This window comes from Sander lucioperca, chromosome 16 (assembly GCF_008315115.2).
Source record: "Sander lucioperca isolate FBNREF2018 chromosome 16, SLUC_FBN_1.2, whole genome shotgun sequence".
NCBI classification, from domain to species: Eukaryota; Metazoa; Chordata; class Actinopteri; order Perciformes; family Percidae; genus Sander; species Sander lucioperca.
In genome coordinates this window covers 19,824,693-19,845,352 of record NC_050188.1, presented here as the reverse complement: position 1 = coordinate 19,845,352, position 20,660 = coordinate 19,824,693, and the positions used below count along the sequence as shown (strand labels likewise).

Here is a 20,660-nt window from a genome sequence, read left to right as displayed (position 1 = left end):
TGGCCTCACTTTACACCTGTGGAACTATGGGAACAGTAGTTTACTGAAGACTGAAACAGAGCGAGCGAGAATGAGAGAGACAGCAAAGAGAGCGAGACAAGTGCAGTGGGAAGAATTTCGGAGGACTGTTAATAGTTGCCAGTGCCAGGGATGAAAATAACACGAATATTATCGTATGATATTTTATAATAAAAGCTAAAGCTCCAATCTGTGGTAAAATCAGACTGTATAAAATAGGGTAAAACTTCAGGCCTGCTGTAAAGCAATTTCTATTTAGGTTAATTTATTAAGTCAATACAAGCATCTACACAGCTATACTGAATTGGCTCAAATGCTATAATTAGTTTTTCATAACTTTTTTGTTTTGTGTACCTGGAAATCTTACATGCTGTAGAATGCACACATATGATATTTAGCTTGATCACAAAACACCTGAAGTTTCTTCACATGAGCCTTCGGAAAAGTAGGAAAATACTAAAACGAAGAATAAAAATTTAAAGGAAGACCAAGAGGGCAGAAGAAAAATATCATTCATCTTTGTATATTTGAGTGTTTTGCATGTGGTGGCATGTAGTGTCTATTCCGTTTCAAAATTATAGCCACTGCCCCAGCAATAGAAGAACGGTTTTAACGCACCTTTGTTCCTTTGTTGTTGATCCAGGCATGCGGTCGTTGTTTGAATATAATAATTAAACGCAAATATCCTACCTATAGAAATAAATGTTTATGATCCTTCCAAAACGTTGTAGGCTAATGTTGCATATGTGTGAATCAGGGAAAATAAACAATACTGATGGTTCCTAAATTATATCAAATAAGATAAAACAGGATGACTAGATGTGGTTAAAAAACTGTGTTTGGTCTCAACTAAAGCTAGGACTTCCAAAAAACCCTGCACCTGTGTTTCCAACTTCCCTTTATCAATTATACCACACCCACAATAACTATGGTGTGGCTGATTTGCCAATCAGTGGCCTAGCTGTCAATCAAAATCAGTGGATCAGAACTATAACCAAAATATAGGAAGTCTTAAAATAATAACTATTGTTCTTTAAATATAAACAAAAACTGCTTTTTTTGGCTCCTACACCTGTCTTTGACATTACCTATGAGGAAGCATCAAATAAAATAGCATACATGTCCAAACACACATAGAATAAGAGACATGTCATAACCCTTGCAAGATATTTGATCTTTATTACAATAAAATGGGGAATCTCATAAAATCACATAAAGGTTACACTCACAGATTGAAAATACTATCCTTCCAAAGTCCACTGACACTGATCTTTCCTCTTTATGTGTAAAATGTCACCCTGTCCTCCCAATGGATGAAAACTGTATACAAGTTGAACTAGATATAGAAGTCTTTGTCATGCACAGATATATCTGCGTTAAATTAAAACAGCAAGAGAGACAGTTACATACAAAATTGTCATACATATTATTAGACAAAGAGCATTCCTTACTATCTCTCCTCTCAGACTTTACTAATACAGTATTAAAGGTACTTAAAATCTAAAACAGCCCTTAATTTGACCACTTTAAGGCACATGTTGGTGCAAGTTTGAAATCAGTTTCCCCTTTCAGGTGATGGATCAGTTCAACAGCCTTTTTTATATGTTTGCAAAATTATTGTAAGAGAAGGCATCTTAATAAATGTTACAGTGTCTGTGTACATAATCGACCACACAGGTTCACAAGGTTCATCGACTGTTGTCTGAAACCTGTTGCACCTTCTATAATTTCTGTATCAACATATTTATCTCAGGCAAACAGTTGGCCGAGTAAATCGCTCTTCTTAGAAACAGGAATGAATAGGACCTGAACATATATGGCAGCTGAACAAATCATGTACACACTCGACTTCTCCCCATCTCAACACAACCATCTACATCTTCTTTCAGTTCCTTGTTGTCATGGTTACAGAGTGAAGCAACATTTCTGCAAGGCCTGATGAGCAGAGCTCCGGCTCTGCTCCTCAACATGGTTGACTGATCCATCCTGAATGGGCTGCAGTGATCAATAACCAAAAGGAGGAAACTGTCTAAACTAGGCAATGATATGTAGCTTAGCGTGTGTGTGTGTGTGTGTGTGTGTGTGTGTGTGTGTGTGTGTGTGCGCATGTATACAGTATGTGTGCAACAAATACAATGAAGGCATACACATGTACTGTGACATGCCGAACAGTGTATCTGCATTGCATACATCCATGTCTGCCCGTGTGTCTGTCATTCTCTTTCTCTTTGTCCGTTTATTGCTCCAACTGTCCTACACGTATGTGTGGTCACAGGTTTTCTCCGGGCTGGTACTGCGGCTCTGTGGCGGTGAAGTAATCCTCCAGGAAGGACTGCAGGTACTCAAAAGTGTGCCTCTCATCAGCCTCACGCCTCCAGCACTGCAGCATCAGTTCATGGAGCGAGGCGGGGCTGCCCGGGGCACAGGGCATCCTGTAGCCTCTCTCCACTTGCTCCAACACCTCACGGTTGTTCATGCCTAAAGGGATGAAGGAGGGAGGGGGGATGTGGAACAGGGATGAGAATCATAGGGTAACTCAGGATACAATGCAAAGATGACATACTGCAACTTTAAAATAATCTAGGATAAATCTCATTATATTACAAATGAAGAAGAAACATACCTCCAAACTTGCATAATAATAATAAAAAAACAGGAATCATTTACAATTAATTACGCATACAGCAACATGTTTACAGTATATGTGGCTTTATTGAAATATAAAACAACCACAAACAATGCTGATAATGAATGTTATCTGTTTTAGGATGTTTCTTTTATCTATTTTATGTATTCATTTTTAAGAATTTGAATCTACTGCACATCTATTTCTATTTTCTTTGTTATGGTATATCTATTGCTTACATTATCGTTCTGATTTAATTTGTTTTGTGATCTTTGATTGATTAATTTTTTATCTCATTTATCATAAGTCATATAGTTCCAAATTCAAAATGTCTGGAATAAAGAAATGATACAACTTGCACTTCAAATATCTTCACATTGAGTTTAACAGTAACATTTAAAAATTAAAATTACTGCAAAAACAAATATGTAAAAGTCTCAATCCACATATTTATTTAGTAAAATTAGCAATACTTGGTGTCAATAACATATTGCAAGATAAATTATTGTGATTGATTGCAGCATCAGTCACCCCTTACAGCATGATCTGTGTGCTAATTTGCACAGCAGGGAGGCAGGTGCTTAAGAAAGGGTCTCCCCTTCCTTTCCATCTACTTTTGAAGCCTTTTCGAACAAAGACACTGAGGCCCTAAACTCACCCAATTGAGTTGAAAATGTAAGCACACTCTCAAACACTCCATTGTTAACTGCAACCACCTTTTTTTGCTATAAAAATGTGATCTTGTCCCCTTTTTGATAGTGAATAGCTGAAAAATAACCAATCCTGGATATTTTTCACTGCCATGGATGTAGAATAAGAAATACCCAGTACCTGGGTATGGCACCCGTCCCTTCGTGATGAGTTCAGTTAGTAGGATGCCAAAGCTCCAGACATCTGACTTGATGGTAAAGCGTCCATACAATGCAGCTTCTGGAGCCGTCCACTTGATTGGGAACTTTGCCCCTGAAACCATGGCAACACAGTGAACATGTATAATCATATAATTAGGATAGGTTATGTATAAAAAAATACAGGCACGAAGGCAGAGGCAGACACTCTAAATCATCGCATTGTGCAAGTGTGGCTCTCTTCATCTGTCTCTCTCAAACACACACGCACACTCATTTAATATCTCATGCTGTTACCTTGTCTGGCTGTGTACTCGTTGTCCTCAATGAGTCTAGCCAGGCCAAAGTCAGCGATCTTGCACACCAGATTGTCTCCGACAAGGATGTTAGCTGCTCGCAGGTCACGATGGATGTAGTTCATCCTCTCAATGTACGCCATTCCAGCTGCAATCTATAAACACAAAGAGACAAAAAAGAGCTCAGAAAGATAGTGAGAAAATGTGTTTTCTTGAAATCCCTTAATTGCTGTCAATGTGTGGTGTATCTTTGTGTCTGTTTAACTCACCTGTGCAGCCATGTCCACCAGTTGAGGCAGCTTAAGACTCTGCCCCTCCCCATCTTTTAAGAAGTCCAACAAACTTCCTGAAAAACGAGAAAAAGATTGTAGCATCATAACCAGTCCTCATGCCTCCTGTAGTTAACTCATATCTGCTGTGTATCATGGTGGGTACCAAATATAATTCAGTAAAAGTCTTATTAGATAGATGCTTGTAAATGCATAGTGACACTTTTGCATGAATACATCTTAATGCCAACTTTTGTCTTTTTTGTTTTAGTTTTTTAGTTAATATTGACGGAATGTTTCACCTGCCCACAGGCCACCTCCACACAGTCAAAGGTCAGAGGAAGAAAGAGAATTCCTGGGTAGGTAGGAGTTCAGTGTTTTGCCCAGCAGGGAGGCATTGGGGCTTAAACTCTGGTCTTCCAAATTACGAAGCCTCCCTGATCACTGTGCCACCCTTCTGCCAATTTGTAATATTGGGTAAATCCTTTGAATGTTGAAGATAAAAGCTGTAGTGCTTAACTTTTTTATATTAATGAACGTCCATTACATTCAAGCCATTGCCAAATGCTACATATACAAACTAATACAAAGCTAATTAAGACTATCAGCTTCAAACAACACTCTCTGTATTTCTCAGCATGGCTGTGTTTAGAAATTGTTGTCATCCAGCGACTTTCGCACGCAGAAACTCAAGTGAAGATAATTACCTCTTCTGAAGAGTTCATCATGTTTTTATAATCCTCGTGTCCTTCTTGGCTACTAGCAACTGCGTGGAGGAGGGGTGGGGGCGTGTGCACGTGCGCGATTACAGAAGGCTTGTGTCATGTGCATGTAACAACAGTGGTGTTGTCACTATTTAGAATTCCTCATGGAGGTGACAGAAACTACGCACTATAGTTTTAAGTTTTGTTCCTATTTGTCTGTTCGGTACTCAACATATCGCAAATATTTGTTTTAAAGAATGGTTGAAAGTTAGGACAGGCGTAGATCCAGGATTTTGTTTTTAAAAATTTCAATGCAAGATAGAAATGCCCTATTTTATCATGAACGTCTGCACTTACTTAAATGAAAGAAATGTGTCATGTGTCCCTTGATTATGACAATGCATATTTCAATGTGATCCAGATGCAGATTAAAAAGTCAAAACATATATTATTTTTTCCATTTTGCAACCTTGGTAGCTGTATGCAGTCTCTGAATGTTTTACAGTTTTGTCAACTATGCATCACATTTAAGGGAAAAAAGTCTGAGGAGCTCACTTTTAGTTAGTAAGGTTTCCAACCAACGGCAGTGATTTACACTGTATCTACAGTACATCACAGGCATGACAGTTTACTCAGCCTGATACCTTGGCTCATGAACTCGGTAATAATGTAGATGGGCTCCTCAGACACAACAGCATAGAGCTGAACCAGCTTGTCATGACGGAGTCTCTTCATGATCTGAGCCTCCTCCAGGAAGGCCTCAGGGGACATGGTTCCTGGCTTCAGAGTCTTCACCGCTACCTTGGTGGTACCGTTCCACATGCCTGGCATAGAGACAAGGAGATGTTAATGCACACATAGTGCATGGACACACACAGACACATACTGTGCAGGCGTACACACCAGTTTTCTGGCAGACTGACAAGGTGATGCCTGGATATACATGTGCGTACTACTTATACTTGGACACAAAAACCCACACATAGAGATATAAATATTAAAAATAGAAAGAAATAAACACAACATGCAGGATGGTATGAACACACACATGTGGTCATACTTCTGGTGCATGCAAATGATTGCTGTTTTGGAGAGCATGCATGACATGAGACAGTAATGTTAGGAGGGAAGTTTTCTGGTCCTCTATCAACACAGGCAGTACCTGAGTTACATGAAAAGGCTCATAGCTTGGCTGGCTTCAGGGATAAACTGTGTATGTCTCAGAAAACCAAACACATTTGGATTTAGTCAGTGAAACTGTATCACAATTTTTAACCCATATATGTCATACATGTAATAGGTAACACATCCTGTGGGAATACCAAGCGATATTGGGAAAAACATCCAACTTTACTTACATACTCTGACATAAATGACATTAAGCATTACCAACAATCTTTGCTACAGGACAGTAACGACACTACGGAGGACAACGCTGGACAGATAGTTCTCCCTCTAAGCCTGTGGCGGGCATCAGAGGTTGGCGGTGTCACTCTCACCCATCCAAACATCCCCGAAGCAGCCCTGTCCCAGCTTCCTTTGCATGGACAGCGTTTCCCTGGACACCTCCCAGGCGTCCCGCCCAAGGCCCATGGTGAGCGGGGTGGAGTTGAGACAGGGCTTGGTCAGGTAATAACACAGCCCATCATTAGTGCCTATTATGGGGAGGAGGTGGGAGCCAAGGAGGGTGGAGATATAGAGAAAGGAAAGAGTGGAAGTGGGTGGTGAAGAATGGGAGAAAAAGGTGTAGTGATGGGTGGAAAAATTGAATAAAGATGGGTGGGGTGACAAAGAGGTGAGGTGAGATGATGAAACATGCACATGCAACAACAGGGGAGGAGGGGAGCAACTGTGCACACCTGGATGTAAAACAAAGCTACATTTTTATTCACTAACTGTTGTCTGTGCAATTGTTATCACCCACACAGGGATTTATTAGGGATGTGTTTCATTACTGCAGTTTCTATTCAGCACACATTTAAAAACTAGTCCAAACTACATCTATCAGCTGTGTGTGTGTGTGTGTGTGTGTGTGTGTGTGTGTGTGTGTGTGTGTGTGTGTTGTCTGTGTTTGTGTGGTCCGACTTTTTACAGGTTTATTCCTTGCAGGTAGACAGACTCTGAACAACACAGTCAGATAAACAGGGCTTTACAGTGTATGTTCGTGAGCTTGCAGGTGTCTTTACACCAGAAGCGTTTACTGATGTTCTTGTCAACTTAACACAACCAAGACTTAAATGCATTATATGTACTTGCTCATCTTTTAATACTTTATTTTATCCAGGTGTGCTCCTGCTGTCACCTTCCCCCACTGCAACACAGTCCCACCATTCCTACCCATCCAGACTTCTCCAAACTGGCCGTTGCCCAGTTTCTTAATCAGCTGGAGGGATTCACGGGGAATCTCCCACATATCCTTGGTCTTCACTGATAAATCGGCCAGCTTAGGCATGCCCCGCTTACAGCTGCCAATCAAACGGCAGCACAGTCCTGCTGCTCTCTCTGAGAGAGAGAGAGAGAAGAGGCAAACAGGCAGGCAAAGGAAAAAGGAAACAAGACAAAAAGAAAACAGAGGGAAAAAAGCAGCAAATGCAGAGATAAAAAAGAACAAGACAGGTTGCTTATGTGCTTATGCAACTGACAAGTTACAATGGCACAAGGAACACTCAGCAAAAAGACAAACACACATTCTGAGCAGCATCATGTACAGATACAAAAGACATACAGAGATACAAAAAAGACATACAGGGACAATACAGTTCATAAAAACAAATAAATACTGGCAAAAAAAAGTCAATGACATATGTGGCCATATGTATCTCCCAGGTTTCTTTTGATGATCGTGTCATGTTATGTCACAAACCGTAGCATGTTTGCTATATCATCACACACCACTAGGGGGCAGATTTCCACTGACAGAGAGCAGAGGAAGTGGAGGGTGTGAACCCTGCTTGTTACAACAACTCTGAATTAAGCTTAAAAAGTCCCTAACAGTCAGTGGTGTTAGAAGTATTCAAATCCTTTCCTAAAGCAAAAGTAAGTAAGTATCCATTACAAGTAAAAGTTCGGGATTCAAAATCCTACTTATGTAAAAGTACAAATTAGAAAAATGTACTGAGAGTATCAAAAGTAAAAGTCCTCTCAGAGTTTTGTATTACCGTATTGTACATATTACATCAGTAGATTTTTATTTTCGATGCATTGACATATAAGCCTCTTTTTAATGTTGTTGGTCAAGGTGGCGCTTGTTTAAATTACTTACTGCATTGTTGGGTAGTTCTATAACAATGCATCATATTTTATAAGCTGATCATATACTTTTTATGTAAAATCAGTATCTGAAGCTGTCAAGTAAATGTGGTGAAGTTAAAAGTACAATTCTCCCTCTGAATTGTAGTGAAGCAGCAAATGGAAATACTCAAGCAAAGTACCTCAAAATTGTACTTATGTAGTTTAAAAGTACGTACTTTCCTACATTTTTTCTACTTACGTACTTGTAATTACAGTATGAATCAAAACTGAATAAGGCTTAAATTCTTTCTTGTAGCTGAGCAGAGAATGATTGGGCAAAGAGTCAAAACAGGTTTTAGATAAAATCCATAGAAGCAGGAGCTTTGGAGCATGAAGGTGCATCAGAAAATGGCAACACAACCGGGTTTTTTTCACTTTCAAGGAGAAGCAGAAAAAAAGAGGATGAATTAGTATCCATGTGCGTGTGTTTGTGTGTGTGTTACCTGTGTAGTGCTCTACCAGCTGCTGCACAGTATCAAACTGTGATCTTGTGGTGATGTAGTAGCCACCATTGTCTAGTTTGCGGATCTTATAATGTTTGACGTGGTCTCCCTTGTTGTCGTCCCAGTCACGGATAGACAGCGAGTAAGCACCTGTAAAGAGAAAGGAGAGGAGAAGAAGAGGGAGGGGAACAAAGGAGTATATAGTGGGGCAGAGGTGAAAGATAAGAGAGAGAAATTGTATGCTTTCATATATTTTGAGCAGTAGTGTGTGTGTGTGTGTGTGTGTGTGTGTGTGTGTGTGTGTGTGTGTGTGTGTGTGTGTGTGTGTGTGTGTGTGTGTGTGTGTGTGGCCTCTTTACCCTTGGTGGTCTCACTCTCTCGTATGAGGAAAGTTCCCCTCTGGTTGCCATGGCCCAACAGCTGTCTCTCCGCATCCTTCCTCCCCATCTTCCCAAAATACCACCTGTCACCATGACAACAACACATGAGTCACCACAGCAACAGCATACATCTTGTGACCTCTGCCCTCAGACTACATGTCAATTATTGACAGAATCTTTCAAGGTAAACTAGGGCTGGGCGATATGGAGAAAATTGAATATCACAATATTTTTTACCAAATACCTCAATATCGATACCACAACGATATTGTAGTGTTGACAATTGATGCTTTCACAAAATATTTACACAATGAGATTTTTGACAAATAATCATCAGTAATGTGGATATAATGACTAAGTGGGTAAAGGCAAATAATAGAACAGTTACAACAGTCTGGTAAGTTCAGAAAATGACATCACTTTATTGTAATGCAGCCTTTAAAACCAGGAAAAGACAACACTTATGCCATATTACGATATCCAAAATCTAAGACGATATCTAGTCTCATATCACGATATCGATATAATATTGATATATTGCCCAGCTCTAAGGTAAACTGTCAGCACTTATATTGCAGCATACGTAGCTTTCACTACCGTGTGTGTGTGTGTGTGTGTGTGTGTGTGTGTGTGTGTGTGTGTGTGTGTGTGCGTGTGTGTGTGCATGTGTGTGTACTTACTCTTCAGCCTGTATGGAGTCGACAGGAGCTACGTAGTTGGAGGGGATGTAACCTGTGTGGTCTGTGTCCAAAGAGCGAGCCTCCCACCAGTCACCCTCTCTGCAAAAAAACAGACACAAAGCGTTAGTCTGCCCAACATAATCAGGAATGAGGTGTAACAATACAGTCAGCTCACAGTTTGGTATGACACATGATGGAGGGTTCATAGTTCAATACCCTATGATATTTTTAACAATGTTGAAATTAAAAGGAACAATGACAATGGCAAAACTGTACTTTACAAAAACAATTGTCTGATAGGTTTAAGTGCAAAATACACTTTATCAACATTAAAATGAACAGAAGCATAAAGGTGTCTAGATGAGAGATAAAGAGTGAATGTGTGAACATTTGGAGTAACATTAACGCCAAACACCTCCCAATTTAAACATCATCATATAAACTGATTTTAGATTAATAGATAGAGACAAGAACATTGTTCAAGAACATGAGCTTGTCAACATCGCCAGCAGCAATGACACCTCTGACAGTTCACAGTGTTAACGGGTGGTGCTTAATTGCAGCCTGTAGCATGTTTGCAAACAAAATGAATTACCATTATCATCACTGACCTCATTAAACACATACAGTAAGCATTCATTTTTCAGTTTCCATTGCATTTTGTAAATTTTTTATGCCACAGTGTATTATTACAATCCTGGGTGTGGGTGTTTTTCCTAAAAACAGCAACATCTGTAAGCAGATGTTATTAAAATGCAGCTGTGTTTGTGCTTACGTGTTGTTGATGATCTGGAATTTCTCTCCTTTCTGAAACGTGAGGTCATCTTCAGTGCGAGCATCGTAGTCATACAGAGCTATAAAGAGAGTGACTCCACCACCTGCACACGTGTTCGCACAGACACACACACACACACACACACACACACACACACACACACACAACAAGAGACAAAGGAGTTATCAGCTTCCAGTACTCTAACTACCATCTAGGGTTTTACTGTTTTAAATGTCCTGAAGGATACATTAAAATAGTTATTGGAGTAAATGGACTGCATTTATATAGCGCCTTTCTACCTTACCAGACAAAGCACTTTACAATTTGCCTCATGTTCACCCATTCACACACACATTCATACACTGATGGTGGCATAGCTGCCTGCCCATTGGGAGCAACTTGGGGTTCAGTGTGTTGCTCAAGGACACTTTGACATGCAGAGCCGGGGATCAAACCTCCAACCTTGTGATGAAAGGACGACCCACTCTACCTCCTGAGCCACAGCTGTCTATAAAGATTAAGTAAGGATTCATTCTGTCCATACTAGCTGCAAAGAGATCCCTTCATAGCATGATTCTAAGAGACAGAGGACAACACCCATAGTCCTATGTATATATAAAATTGCATTTAATAGTTCAGCAGAAGCTAACATGAGGCTTAAACCTGACATTTTGTGATCAATTCAGGGCCAGTATGGACAGGAGAAACAATTACAGTGATCAACACACACACACACACACACACACACACACACACACACACACTCCTACTTGTTACGCCTCCAGGCCGCTGGTGTGTGTTGGTGTTGGGGAAGATGGTACTGGATGAGAAGCCCTTGTTAAAGTCTGGGATGGTCTGAGTGGGGTCAGGACAGTAACGGCCCTGAGTCAAGGCCGCGGACAACCCTCCATCTGCGTTGCTAGGAGACAGATCTGTAACGTCTACTGTTGCTGATGTTGCTGCTGCTGTTTTGGCGGACTTCTTCTGCTTGCAACAGGCACACCCCATAATAACCAGCACGGAGACAGCGTCTGTGAAAGCAAGCAGATATCAATATGTAAATGTCAATTTTTCCTTTCTTTATTGCTGCTTAATGCTATACAATAGTGATTAAAGCCGTATGCAGTTTATAAAAGCAGTTTTTACCTGGCATAAGTATGGTATAATGATCTTTAGTAACAATGTGTTTGTTTCCAGAGATAACAAAGGTTTGATTAGAATAAAAATACGAAATATAAATCCAAAATTAAAGGGATACTCTAATAGTTTAGTATTTCACTTCCATAAAAAAAGCAGCAGAGACCGAGATATCCTGTCTTTTAAGGCCTAGTATGAGTCCCGCCCATTTCGCATTATGCAACTTGATAACATCTTTTGTAAAACCACACACCTTTCAAACTCCACACCACCAGTTTGTAAAAACAGCTTTCTGATTAAAAAAAAACATGCAAGTCTTAAGCCCAAACTGAAATAAAATAAAATAAAAAATAACCCTGATGATGTCATAGTGATGTCATCATCAGGGTTATTTTTTTTCAAACGTTGTAAAGCTCCTCCAGTTTCAGAATATAAAACGAGTATACTCGCCGCAGCCGAGCTGTCGAGCGCCAGTGTGATGTCATGAGAGCGCCGTAACTGTTTATACTCGGCATGGTGGTCGCGACACTAGTTGCAGTCTTCTCCTGAACAGAGGTGGCACTAATGAGGAAAGGCTACCGACTTTGCTATTTCTACGGACTAGAAGAAGAAGAAAAAGGTAAACAACTGCAGAACTGGCAGCAGCATTGACGTCAATGCATCGATTTGATTCGATGACCTACTTCGTCGGATCAAGCCTTTCATTCGCCATAAAATAACTCATCTTAACCCAGTAAGTTTACAAGAGAGACTTGAAGTCACTCTGAGAGTCCTGGCATCCGGTTGCTCTCGAGCTCGTTCATGCTTTCTGTTTCCGCTTTGTCGCGCGCAGCTGAAAAAAATTGATTTTGAACTGGCGCGCCAGCGAGATCTACGTCATTTTGACGTCACATTGGCGCGAGCGAGCTCGGCGACGGCGACTGTAAAACAGCCTTAACTCTCTGCAAACTGAACTTCTTGTGTAAAATTGGTGCAATGCCCCTTTAATTACAGTAATTACTCAACTACTAAATTAATAACATTATCACCGCTTATAAAGAAAACAAAAATCTAAAAGATTATCTAGAAAAGATTCAACATAAGAAATTTGTCAATTTTCTCAATTTCCTAATTCCTGTCTATGCAACCTAAGACTTCAAACACAAGCTGGTAGAAAGTGAAAGCAACACATTTCACCAGAAAACAGAGGGCCACTAAACTAAAGAGAACTGTTAGGTGGGAAGTAACAAACTTTAAATAAAAAACTTTACTTCCTTCGAGCGGGAGGAGGCTGAGCGGAAGTAGGGTTGGAGGTAAAGCGGGAAGGAGAAGTTAACTTTTTTCCTCACCTGAAGTCTTCCTCTGTCAGATCATCTGTCAATCACCATCGCCACTGAAAAAAAAGGAAAGTGGTGAGTGACGAGAGGCGGAATAAGAGAGAGCAGGGCAAGAGAAGATGAGTGGCAGAGAACCGGAGAGGGAAAAGGTTTTGGAGAATGTGAGAGAAAGGCTCAAGAGCGTTAAAGCGTGAATAAAGAGAGATGCGTGAAGGGAGACGCGAGGAGACAGAGAAGTTTTTAAAAAATGAGACGGAGACAGCTCGAGATAAGGAAAGACAGAGAGATGTGGGGTTAGCCACTTCCCCTTTTGCTTTGCAGTTTCCAGAAGGGGTACTCAGTCTCTCTGGTCAGTGTGTGTGTGTGTGTGTGTGTGTGTGTATATGTGTGTGTGGGTGTTTGTGGTGAAACAGAAGTGTGTAAATGTCATCATTAGACAGAGGCAACTGAAACAAAGTAACAGTCACTGACAATGTGAAATGGGTTTCACAAAGATCATTGTGTAGATGTGCACACATGTACACAATCCTGACTTCCAGTTTTGAGCAAACTGCATTGCTTCAATAGAACTTGTGTGTGTTGATAAAGCAAAAGCTGGTGACAGCATAAAGAGGAAATACCATATAGAAAAGATAGTAAAACATTTTAATTGTGTGCAGAGGACATTGGCTTTCCTGATCAACATGAGTGTTTTTTCAGCATTATTTCTTCAGGAAAACAAATATGCCTTGCCTTCTGCTAAGTGCCTTGCTCAAGGCAATCCTCAGAGCACTAGTCAACAGTTTATTAGGCACACTTAGCTTAGAGCAAAAGTTTGACATTTTGGGAAATACTCTTATACGCTTACTGGCAGAGAGTTAGATGATACCGTCTGTACAGGAAATATGAAGCTACAACCAGCAACCACTTAGCTTAGCTTAGCATAAACCCTAGAAACAGAGGGAAACAGCTAGCCTGGCTCTGTCCAACTGGAAAAAAACTCCGGCACCCCTAAAGCTCACTAATTCACGCATTATATTGTGTTTGTTTATCGTTTTTGCAATAAATCCTACACTCATGAACGTTACTGTCTTTGAGAGAATCAGATTCAACTACAGCTGAAACGAATAGTCAATTAGTTAAAGCTATAGTGCGTAGTTTCTGTCTCCCCCATGAGAAATTCTAACTAATGACAAACAAAACATCCACATGATACAAGCCTTCTGTGATCGCGCACAGCTCCCACCCCTCCTCCACACCGTTGCTAGTAACCAAGGAGGACACGGAGGATTTAAAAAAAAAAAACATGATAAACTCTTCAGAAGAGGTAATTATCTTTATGCGATGTTTTGCACGCGAAAGTCACCGGACGACACCAGTTTGTAAACATAGTTATACTGAGAAATACAGAGAGACAGATTAGCTTTTAGCTTTACATCAACTCATTTGGCAATGGCTTGAATGTAGGACTTCATTAATATAAAAAAGTTACACACTAAAGCTTTAATCAACAGATAAAACACGGCAGCTATTTTGAGACATTTTTCAAGCTTCTACATTGTAAATATCTGATGCTTTTCTGTGTCTTATGTGATAGTAAACTGAATATCTTAAGGTTTTGGAGTGTTGGTTGAACAAAAAGAGCTATTCAACGATGTTGAGTTGAGTTTTAAGAAATTGTGATTGGCATTTTTCACTTTTTTCTGACATGTTATAGACATTTCAATTGATTGGCGGATTAACCAATTTTGAAAGTAATCCTTAATTGCAGCCCTAGGTTAAACAGGGTTTATGGTTATTTTGGAGGCTGTAGTTTCTAATATTTAGTCTATTGTTATAGATATAATTGGGGTGCAACGCAATACATTTCAACAACACCCTAAACTAGAGCCTCCAAACTGACTATGACATTGAATCAACACCTCTCTAAAAGTTTCATTATAACCTTCATTAAGGTCAAATTCATTGCACGGCTGTAATATTAGACAGCATTAGTGTTAGCTACTGTACGCGTATCAATAAATATGATAATGTGCTGTTGTTGCCAATCAATAAACTCGCAACTAAGTGTAGAGCAGCCCTAGGATTCAAACTGACAAATCTCCAAGCTGACTAAACCCCAGGCTGCAGCCTCCCCACCTACTGAGGAATGTGAGGGAAGTCACACACAGGAAGAACCATACAGGTTATGGCAGTGAGCGACAAAAAACAAAAGTAATTCACTTTCATTATAAAAGAACACCACCAGAACTCCCAGTGAACATCGTCAGGTTTGTCCCATCCACAACACAAATTTTCCCGAAATTCCTCTCAATCTTTAAAGCAACAAAGACTATTATGGGCTTCATCCAGAAGAGGCTAGAGCAAAATATGTAAAATGTTACATGCGCACAAGCCCGCACGCACGCACACACTCAATCACTATCAGGTTGGCCATCAGAGCTACAGGAAGTTAGCCCTGTTAGAGTTTCCTGTCAGCCCTCCTGATGGCTCCCCCTTTTCCTGGAGGACAGAGTACACACACACACACACACACACACACACACACACACACACAAAGCAGCTGCAGAGCCACAAACACCCTGAACACCCTGAACACACACACACACACACACACACACACACACACACACACACACACACACACACACACATCTTCCTCTTTGTTGCTGTTTTTTTCTTCTCCATGCCCACACCCCTCCAACAATAACCTTTCATTTTCTCTCTATCCACCCTTCCACTGGACCTAAGCTGCTGCCTTTATCGTTGTGAAAAACATTAAAAAGGAGAATTGAAAGAGGGTGTAGAAGAGGCCTCCTCACTATGATCTTTATTTCACCTCTGCCCTTTCTTTCATCTCTTCTTTTTCTGCTTTTCTAAGATTGGCAGATGACCAGACAGGATCAGCACAATACCATACAGTATGTAGTCTCTCACACACACACACACACACACACACAGAGGACTGTTTACGGGACGGCCATACAATCATTGTTCTCCGTTGAGTTCCTGTTGATCAAATTTCTGTCTTCCTCTCTGCACACATAAGCTGTGATGATTCGTAAATAGCACCTGAGAATTCAGTTGACCTGGGGTATTTTTACATAAAGGAATCATTTCAACACTAAAGTCACACATGCAACAGAGTACACAGCCCAATGGACAAAGACTCCACCAATCAAGCATTTACGGTGAGCCAAAGTATGCAATTGTGCACCCAAATACTTGCATATAACCTGCAATGGTGCATAATTAAACACAAACCAACATGTATGTTGTCTGTGTCTGTGCTTTATCATAGCTATTTGGGTGTCTCTTTCAATCAGCCACAAACATTAAAGGTACTAGAGCAAAGTGTGTGTGTGTGTGGGTGTGTGGTGGTGATGGGTGGTACACTGGGTTGCAAATTCAAATTGGCACACTGCACAACTTGTTGCTACTTTTGACATTAGGTCTTTTGTATTAGACAAGAGTGTGCATAAGTACTGTTAATTACTTCAGAGTAATTTAAGACCAGTCTGAGTTCCTCTTTGACTGTTGAAACCAAGTAACGCAAATGAGATGCAGTATGCAAGGCAAACAAACACACACCATGCTCAATTTCTGGAAGTTCTGTGACTGGAATCACTCGTAGTTTGGAATATGTCATGTGAAATTCAAAATTCATGAAAACCGTAGTGATACCTTTAAAAAATGTGACTACAATGCCTGTCACCTTATCTAAAATATGTTTAGACTTCTGCTACCAGTTGCAAAACTTACATATGGTGTAACAATAAAATGGCAGTCATTATTTCTCCATGATGCAACTGTCATTAATGCTTGCCAATAATATACCACAAAACTATTTTTCAATACTCATTCCACAGATATACCAGTATGTTATCCCTGTTAGCTGTTTAAAAAGTGACTTTTTCTGACTAGTTGCTTAACGTCACAGCAGATTTTTATAGCAGCTGACAAGAAGAAATAATTAGAATACAGAAGCAGCTTCTTCTGGTGGGGGAGAAGTGTGCTAGTGGTTTGTGATAAGTCTGTCTGCAACCACAGGTCTTTTTACAGCACGGAGTAATAACCATCTTTAGATAATAAGCATCAGTGTTTCGTGTCATGTACAGTTTTTCAAGGGTTGTTACAAAAAAATAATTTTCTTACCTACCCCTAATGGTATGAAGACATGCAAACAGTTAATATAATACAAATAAATAGTTAATAGCTTTTTTTTACCCAGGTTTTGAAATATCCGCCTCCACCCAATACAATGGAGATGAACTGAATTTCTTAATTCACAGACTTTACTTGAAATACTTTCTACCAAAAAAGTTCACCGTCCTTGTTAAAATTAGTGCATCACAGAACAGCAGTAATGAAAAAAGTATTCTGATCAATTACTCAAGTAAAAGTAGCAGTACTGCACTCCGTTACAAAAGTCCTGCATTCAAAAATGTATACATGTATTAATAGCAAAGTGCACTTAAAGTACCCTAAGTAAAAGCATTCAGTATGTAAAATGGCCCCTTTCAGTGTTATATTTATTGGACCATTACAATTGATGCAAGGGGAAGCTTTAATATAGAACAATGCATCATGTTTGTATGTCAAATATTAATCTGAAAAGCAAGAAATGCCTATATTTATGGAATAAAACAAGTGGAGTAAAAAGTGCAATGTCTACCTCTGAAATGTGCAGTAGAATTATAAATTAGCATAAAATGGAAATACTCAAAAGTATAAGTACCTCAAAATCATACTTAGTAATTTTCTGCAGACCAGTATATTGCAGTATATTTGTATACTCTAAAACAGTATAATAAAGCACATAAATTCTGACCTACGAAGTATTAGCACGCATTCAGTCCACTTTTATAAATCACAATAACATCACCCTCCATCGTCACACTCGCAAACATCCAAATCCAAATGACACACCCTTTCCTGCACAGTGGACTGCAGATAAGCTGCTCCCAGCAGGAAATTCACTGCAGGAACACAGAGAAACACACACACACACACACACACACACACACACGACTGTTCAGATCTGTTGGAGTTTCTAAAGTTTTACATCAGTTCTTTCCAGACCTTCTCCAATCCTCTTTTCTTGTTTCTTCATCTCTTTTCTTACCTTTGTTATTTTCTCTCTCTGACTCTCTCCCTCATTAGCAGGAAGCCCCACAGGATGCAGAGGGTGAGTGGAGCAGGAATGATAGGACAATGGGAAGCAAGCTGTCACTGAACCCTCACACGCATAACACACACTCATAGAGTACATACACAAACTCAGAAAGGAGTAGGAGAGAAACTGGAGGGGGGGTGCAATGGAAAAGTAAGGTGTCTTGGTCATCGGGACGTCCTGTTTCCACATGATGTCATCATATCCTCCAGATACAGAGGACTGAGGTGGCTTGTTGGAAGGCATTACATGAATTAAAGTCTACTCTTGTTGTTTAAGCATTAGGGGCTCAGGGCCTGCTCCTATGGGTGCAACAAGAAGTCTGAGTCTTCCTCAGTTTGCACCAGTGGCTGACAACAGCAAAGCCCTTGTTCAAAAAGACAGATTCAGCTGACTCTCTCCATCAAGGGGTGTCTAAGATCAGGGCTCATTTTTGGACAAGTGCGTAATTGTCCCAGCCCTCAGTTGCTTGTTGGGAAAGCTGTGTGACAATGTTGACGTCCATTTCTTAAGCCCCCCCCCCCCAAAAAAAAAACAAACTAAAAAACATATTCATGCCCTCTTCCTTCCTGCCTGGCCCCGAGGCTAAAGACAGGAACTGACCTCGTAAAGAAACAGGAAGTGATGAAGGCCGACCTTGGACAGCCTAATCACATTTTTCCCCATCCGACCCTCAGAATTCCACGACAATTCCTTCACACAGACACACAAGCGGCCTTGAAATCAGTAGTGAAACAAGGATTCATGTTGATTACTTTAATGAAGGTGGTGTGATTATGCAAACTCCCTGCAGCATGAACAAATAAACACCTACATCTACAATCTTACCACGACAAAACCACAGAATCAACTCAGATAGCTGGACATGTTAAGGAAACCTCCAGCGCCGCTTTTTCGTCAAGGTGGTTTCCTGAAGGCACATTGCCAAATAAATCACAGCCACAATTACTAAAGGAATATTCTGCCTCTGAAGGTTGTTTAACATTACTATTTAACAGACATAAGGCCCTCAGCCTAAATTACTTTCAGAGCTGATCTATCAAAAGTTTGACAAATGTATAGTATAACATCCAGTTGATCCCAGATGATGCAGTCAGCCACAAATCCAGATCATATGATAAGTTCTTGTTTGACCCTTTGACCTTTTCCATTTAACAAGAAATTACTCTATTACTACAACCTTATAATTGATCACCCTTGCCTATAACTAATAGGTTTTTGATAGGAAGAGATCCCCCTTTAAAGAACTTGTGACTAAACTGGTAAATTCCACTCAATCAATATTGCAATGTTGGCTAATTTCTAAATAGCACTCTCTGTGGTATCCTTCCAGCATAAAGAGTGGAAGTACTGGTAGCCACACTTCATTAACTTCTCACAAGCAAACTTCCTTTTATCTAACAGTAAACATTCCAAAGTTACCCAATTTTTTAGAAACACTGAAAACAGTCAACCGAGTTCTGACTACTCTATTTAAAAAGGTAGAGAGGGCCCTGGGATGGTGGGCTGCTGAAAATACTCATCTAGGTTTGTTTGGTACCTTCAGTGTCTCTTTACCTAAGTTACCTCGGTTACATTTACAGTCGACTCTTTCACAGAGATGTGAACCAGGCGATTTCAACCACTCATACAAGAACAAAACAAAATTAAAAGAAAAATCAATTTAATAAGCAATGTGGGAAAACTACCTATCCATATGTAGGCCTATCGTCTTTTACGTGGGGTTCCCACAGTTTGCTGATAAATAGGCAGTTCTTCAAAAACAAACCACTCATTCGTTAATTCTAATACTATAACTAATGTACATTACGTTTTCAAGATCAGCCTATATGATAAACATCAGACATACCTGACACAAAATACGTCGTTATCTCGGGGAATCCTGGTGTCCCGAGGTAAGTGACAGCGGTGTCCGGTGACTCGCGAGCGCACGGTGAAAAGTCGAGAGCTACTGCGCTGTGCAAGTGAGAAGTGAGCGCGCGTCTACTCCGGAAGACTTTGGGAAAGGACTACAGGCGCGCAATGAAGTCCACCCCAGAGGCACGCGCGCGTGTAGTGGACCGTTGACAAAGGACCTATTGGGATTATCTTAAATAGAAATAATGTTATGATTCTTATCTTACATTTAAGAAATGTGGACAGCTTTTTCAGCCTATTTATGGAGAATTGCTCTCCTGTAAAATATAAGAACACATTGCCTCAAATTATGACGCTGGATGTTCTTGCTGTAAATGAAACACTATGCACACTAAAGACGTTTTAAGTTTTGTATTTTACGCGCAGCTTGTGCCCCTTTTACACCCAGGAACCCGTCAGTAACTGGTGCTGATGCAGTCTGGGTGTGTTTTCAATCGGACTCTGATGTCTGACTGAGATGCAGGGTGAGATGCAACGCATGCACTCTCTAGTGTGAACTACAGGAAGACAGAATGATATGTGTGATATCCGCGTTCAAAAACAATAGCGTGACGTTTTAGAGCGCTTTCCTGGCATGTCACTTTTATTTCTCCAGCTGATATCGGATCATGCACATTCAGCTGTAAATTAAGAAAGAGGAATTGGGTATTGTCACACGATTACAATTCATCTCGAAGAGTGACTTCGCAGTGAACTGAAGTGACATTTCACATTTCTTTAAGTCTCTGTCTCCATCTTGTGGCGTGTCAATGGAACTCCTGCTGCAACACATCCAGAAGTATCTACGAGCTGTCCTTGAGTTTCTTGG

At 40.2% G+C, this 20,660-nt stretch overlaps 1 protein-coding gene across 4 annotated transcripts; it reads right to left on the bottom strand.

Moving 5' to 3' along the window:
- Positions 1–1,171: 1,171 nt before the first annotated feature.
- On the bottom strand, positions 1,172–20,008 carry yrk (Yes-related kinase). 4 transcript variants are annotated; one of them, XM_031323125.2, is made up of 14 exons: positions 19,785–20,008; positions 12,796–12,839; positions 11,101–11,361; positions 10,331–10,433; positions 9,556–9,654; positions 8,855–8,958; positions 8,496–8,645; positions 7,099–7,263; positions 6,261–6,416; positions 5,406–5,585; positions 4,058–4,134; positions 3,790–3,943; positions 3,476–3,607; positions 1,172–2,496 (listed from the first exon to the last, which is right to left on the bottom strand). In XM_031323125.2, exons 3-14 carry the CDS (start codon positions 11,336–11,338, stop codon positions 2,288–2,290), a joined length of 1,767 nt encoding a protein of 588 aa, XP_031178985.1. In that variant the 5' UTR covers positions 11,339–11,361; positions 12,796–12,839; positions 19,785–20,008; the 3' UTR covers positions 1,172–2,287. The 4 variants fall into 4 exon arrangements, with proteins under 4 accessions (XP_031178985.1, XP_031178984.1, XP_031178982.1 ...); XM_031323124.2 differs by lacking the exon at positions 7,099–7,263 and having other exon boundaries at positions 19,785–20,005; XM_031323122.2 differs by lacking the exon at positions 6,261–6,416 and having other exon boundaries at positions 19,785–20,002.
- Between the last annotated feature and the right edge of the window lie 652 nt (positions 20,009–20,660).

Coding starts and splice junctions, on each gene's coding strand:
- yrk (XM_031323125.2), bottom strand. CDS start 11,338: ATGGGGTGTGCCTGTTGCAAGCAGAAGAAGTCCGCCAAAACAGCAGCA. Junction 5,586..6,260: donor CTTCGGGGATGTTTGGATGG/GTGAGAGTGACA, acceptor TCTCTATGCCAG/GCATGTGGAACGGTACCACC. Junction 2,497..3,475: donor GGGACGGGTGCCATACCCAG/GTACTGGGTATT, acceptor TCATCCCTTTAG/GCATGAACAACCGTGAGGTG.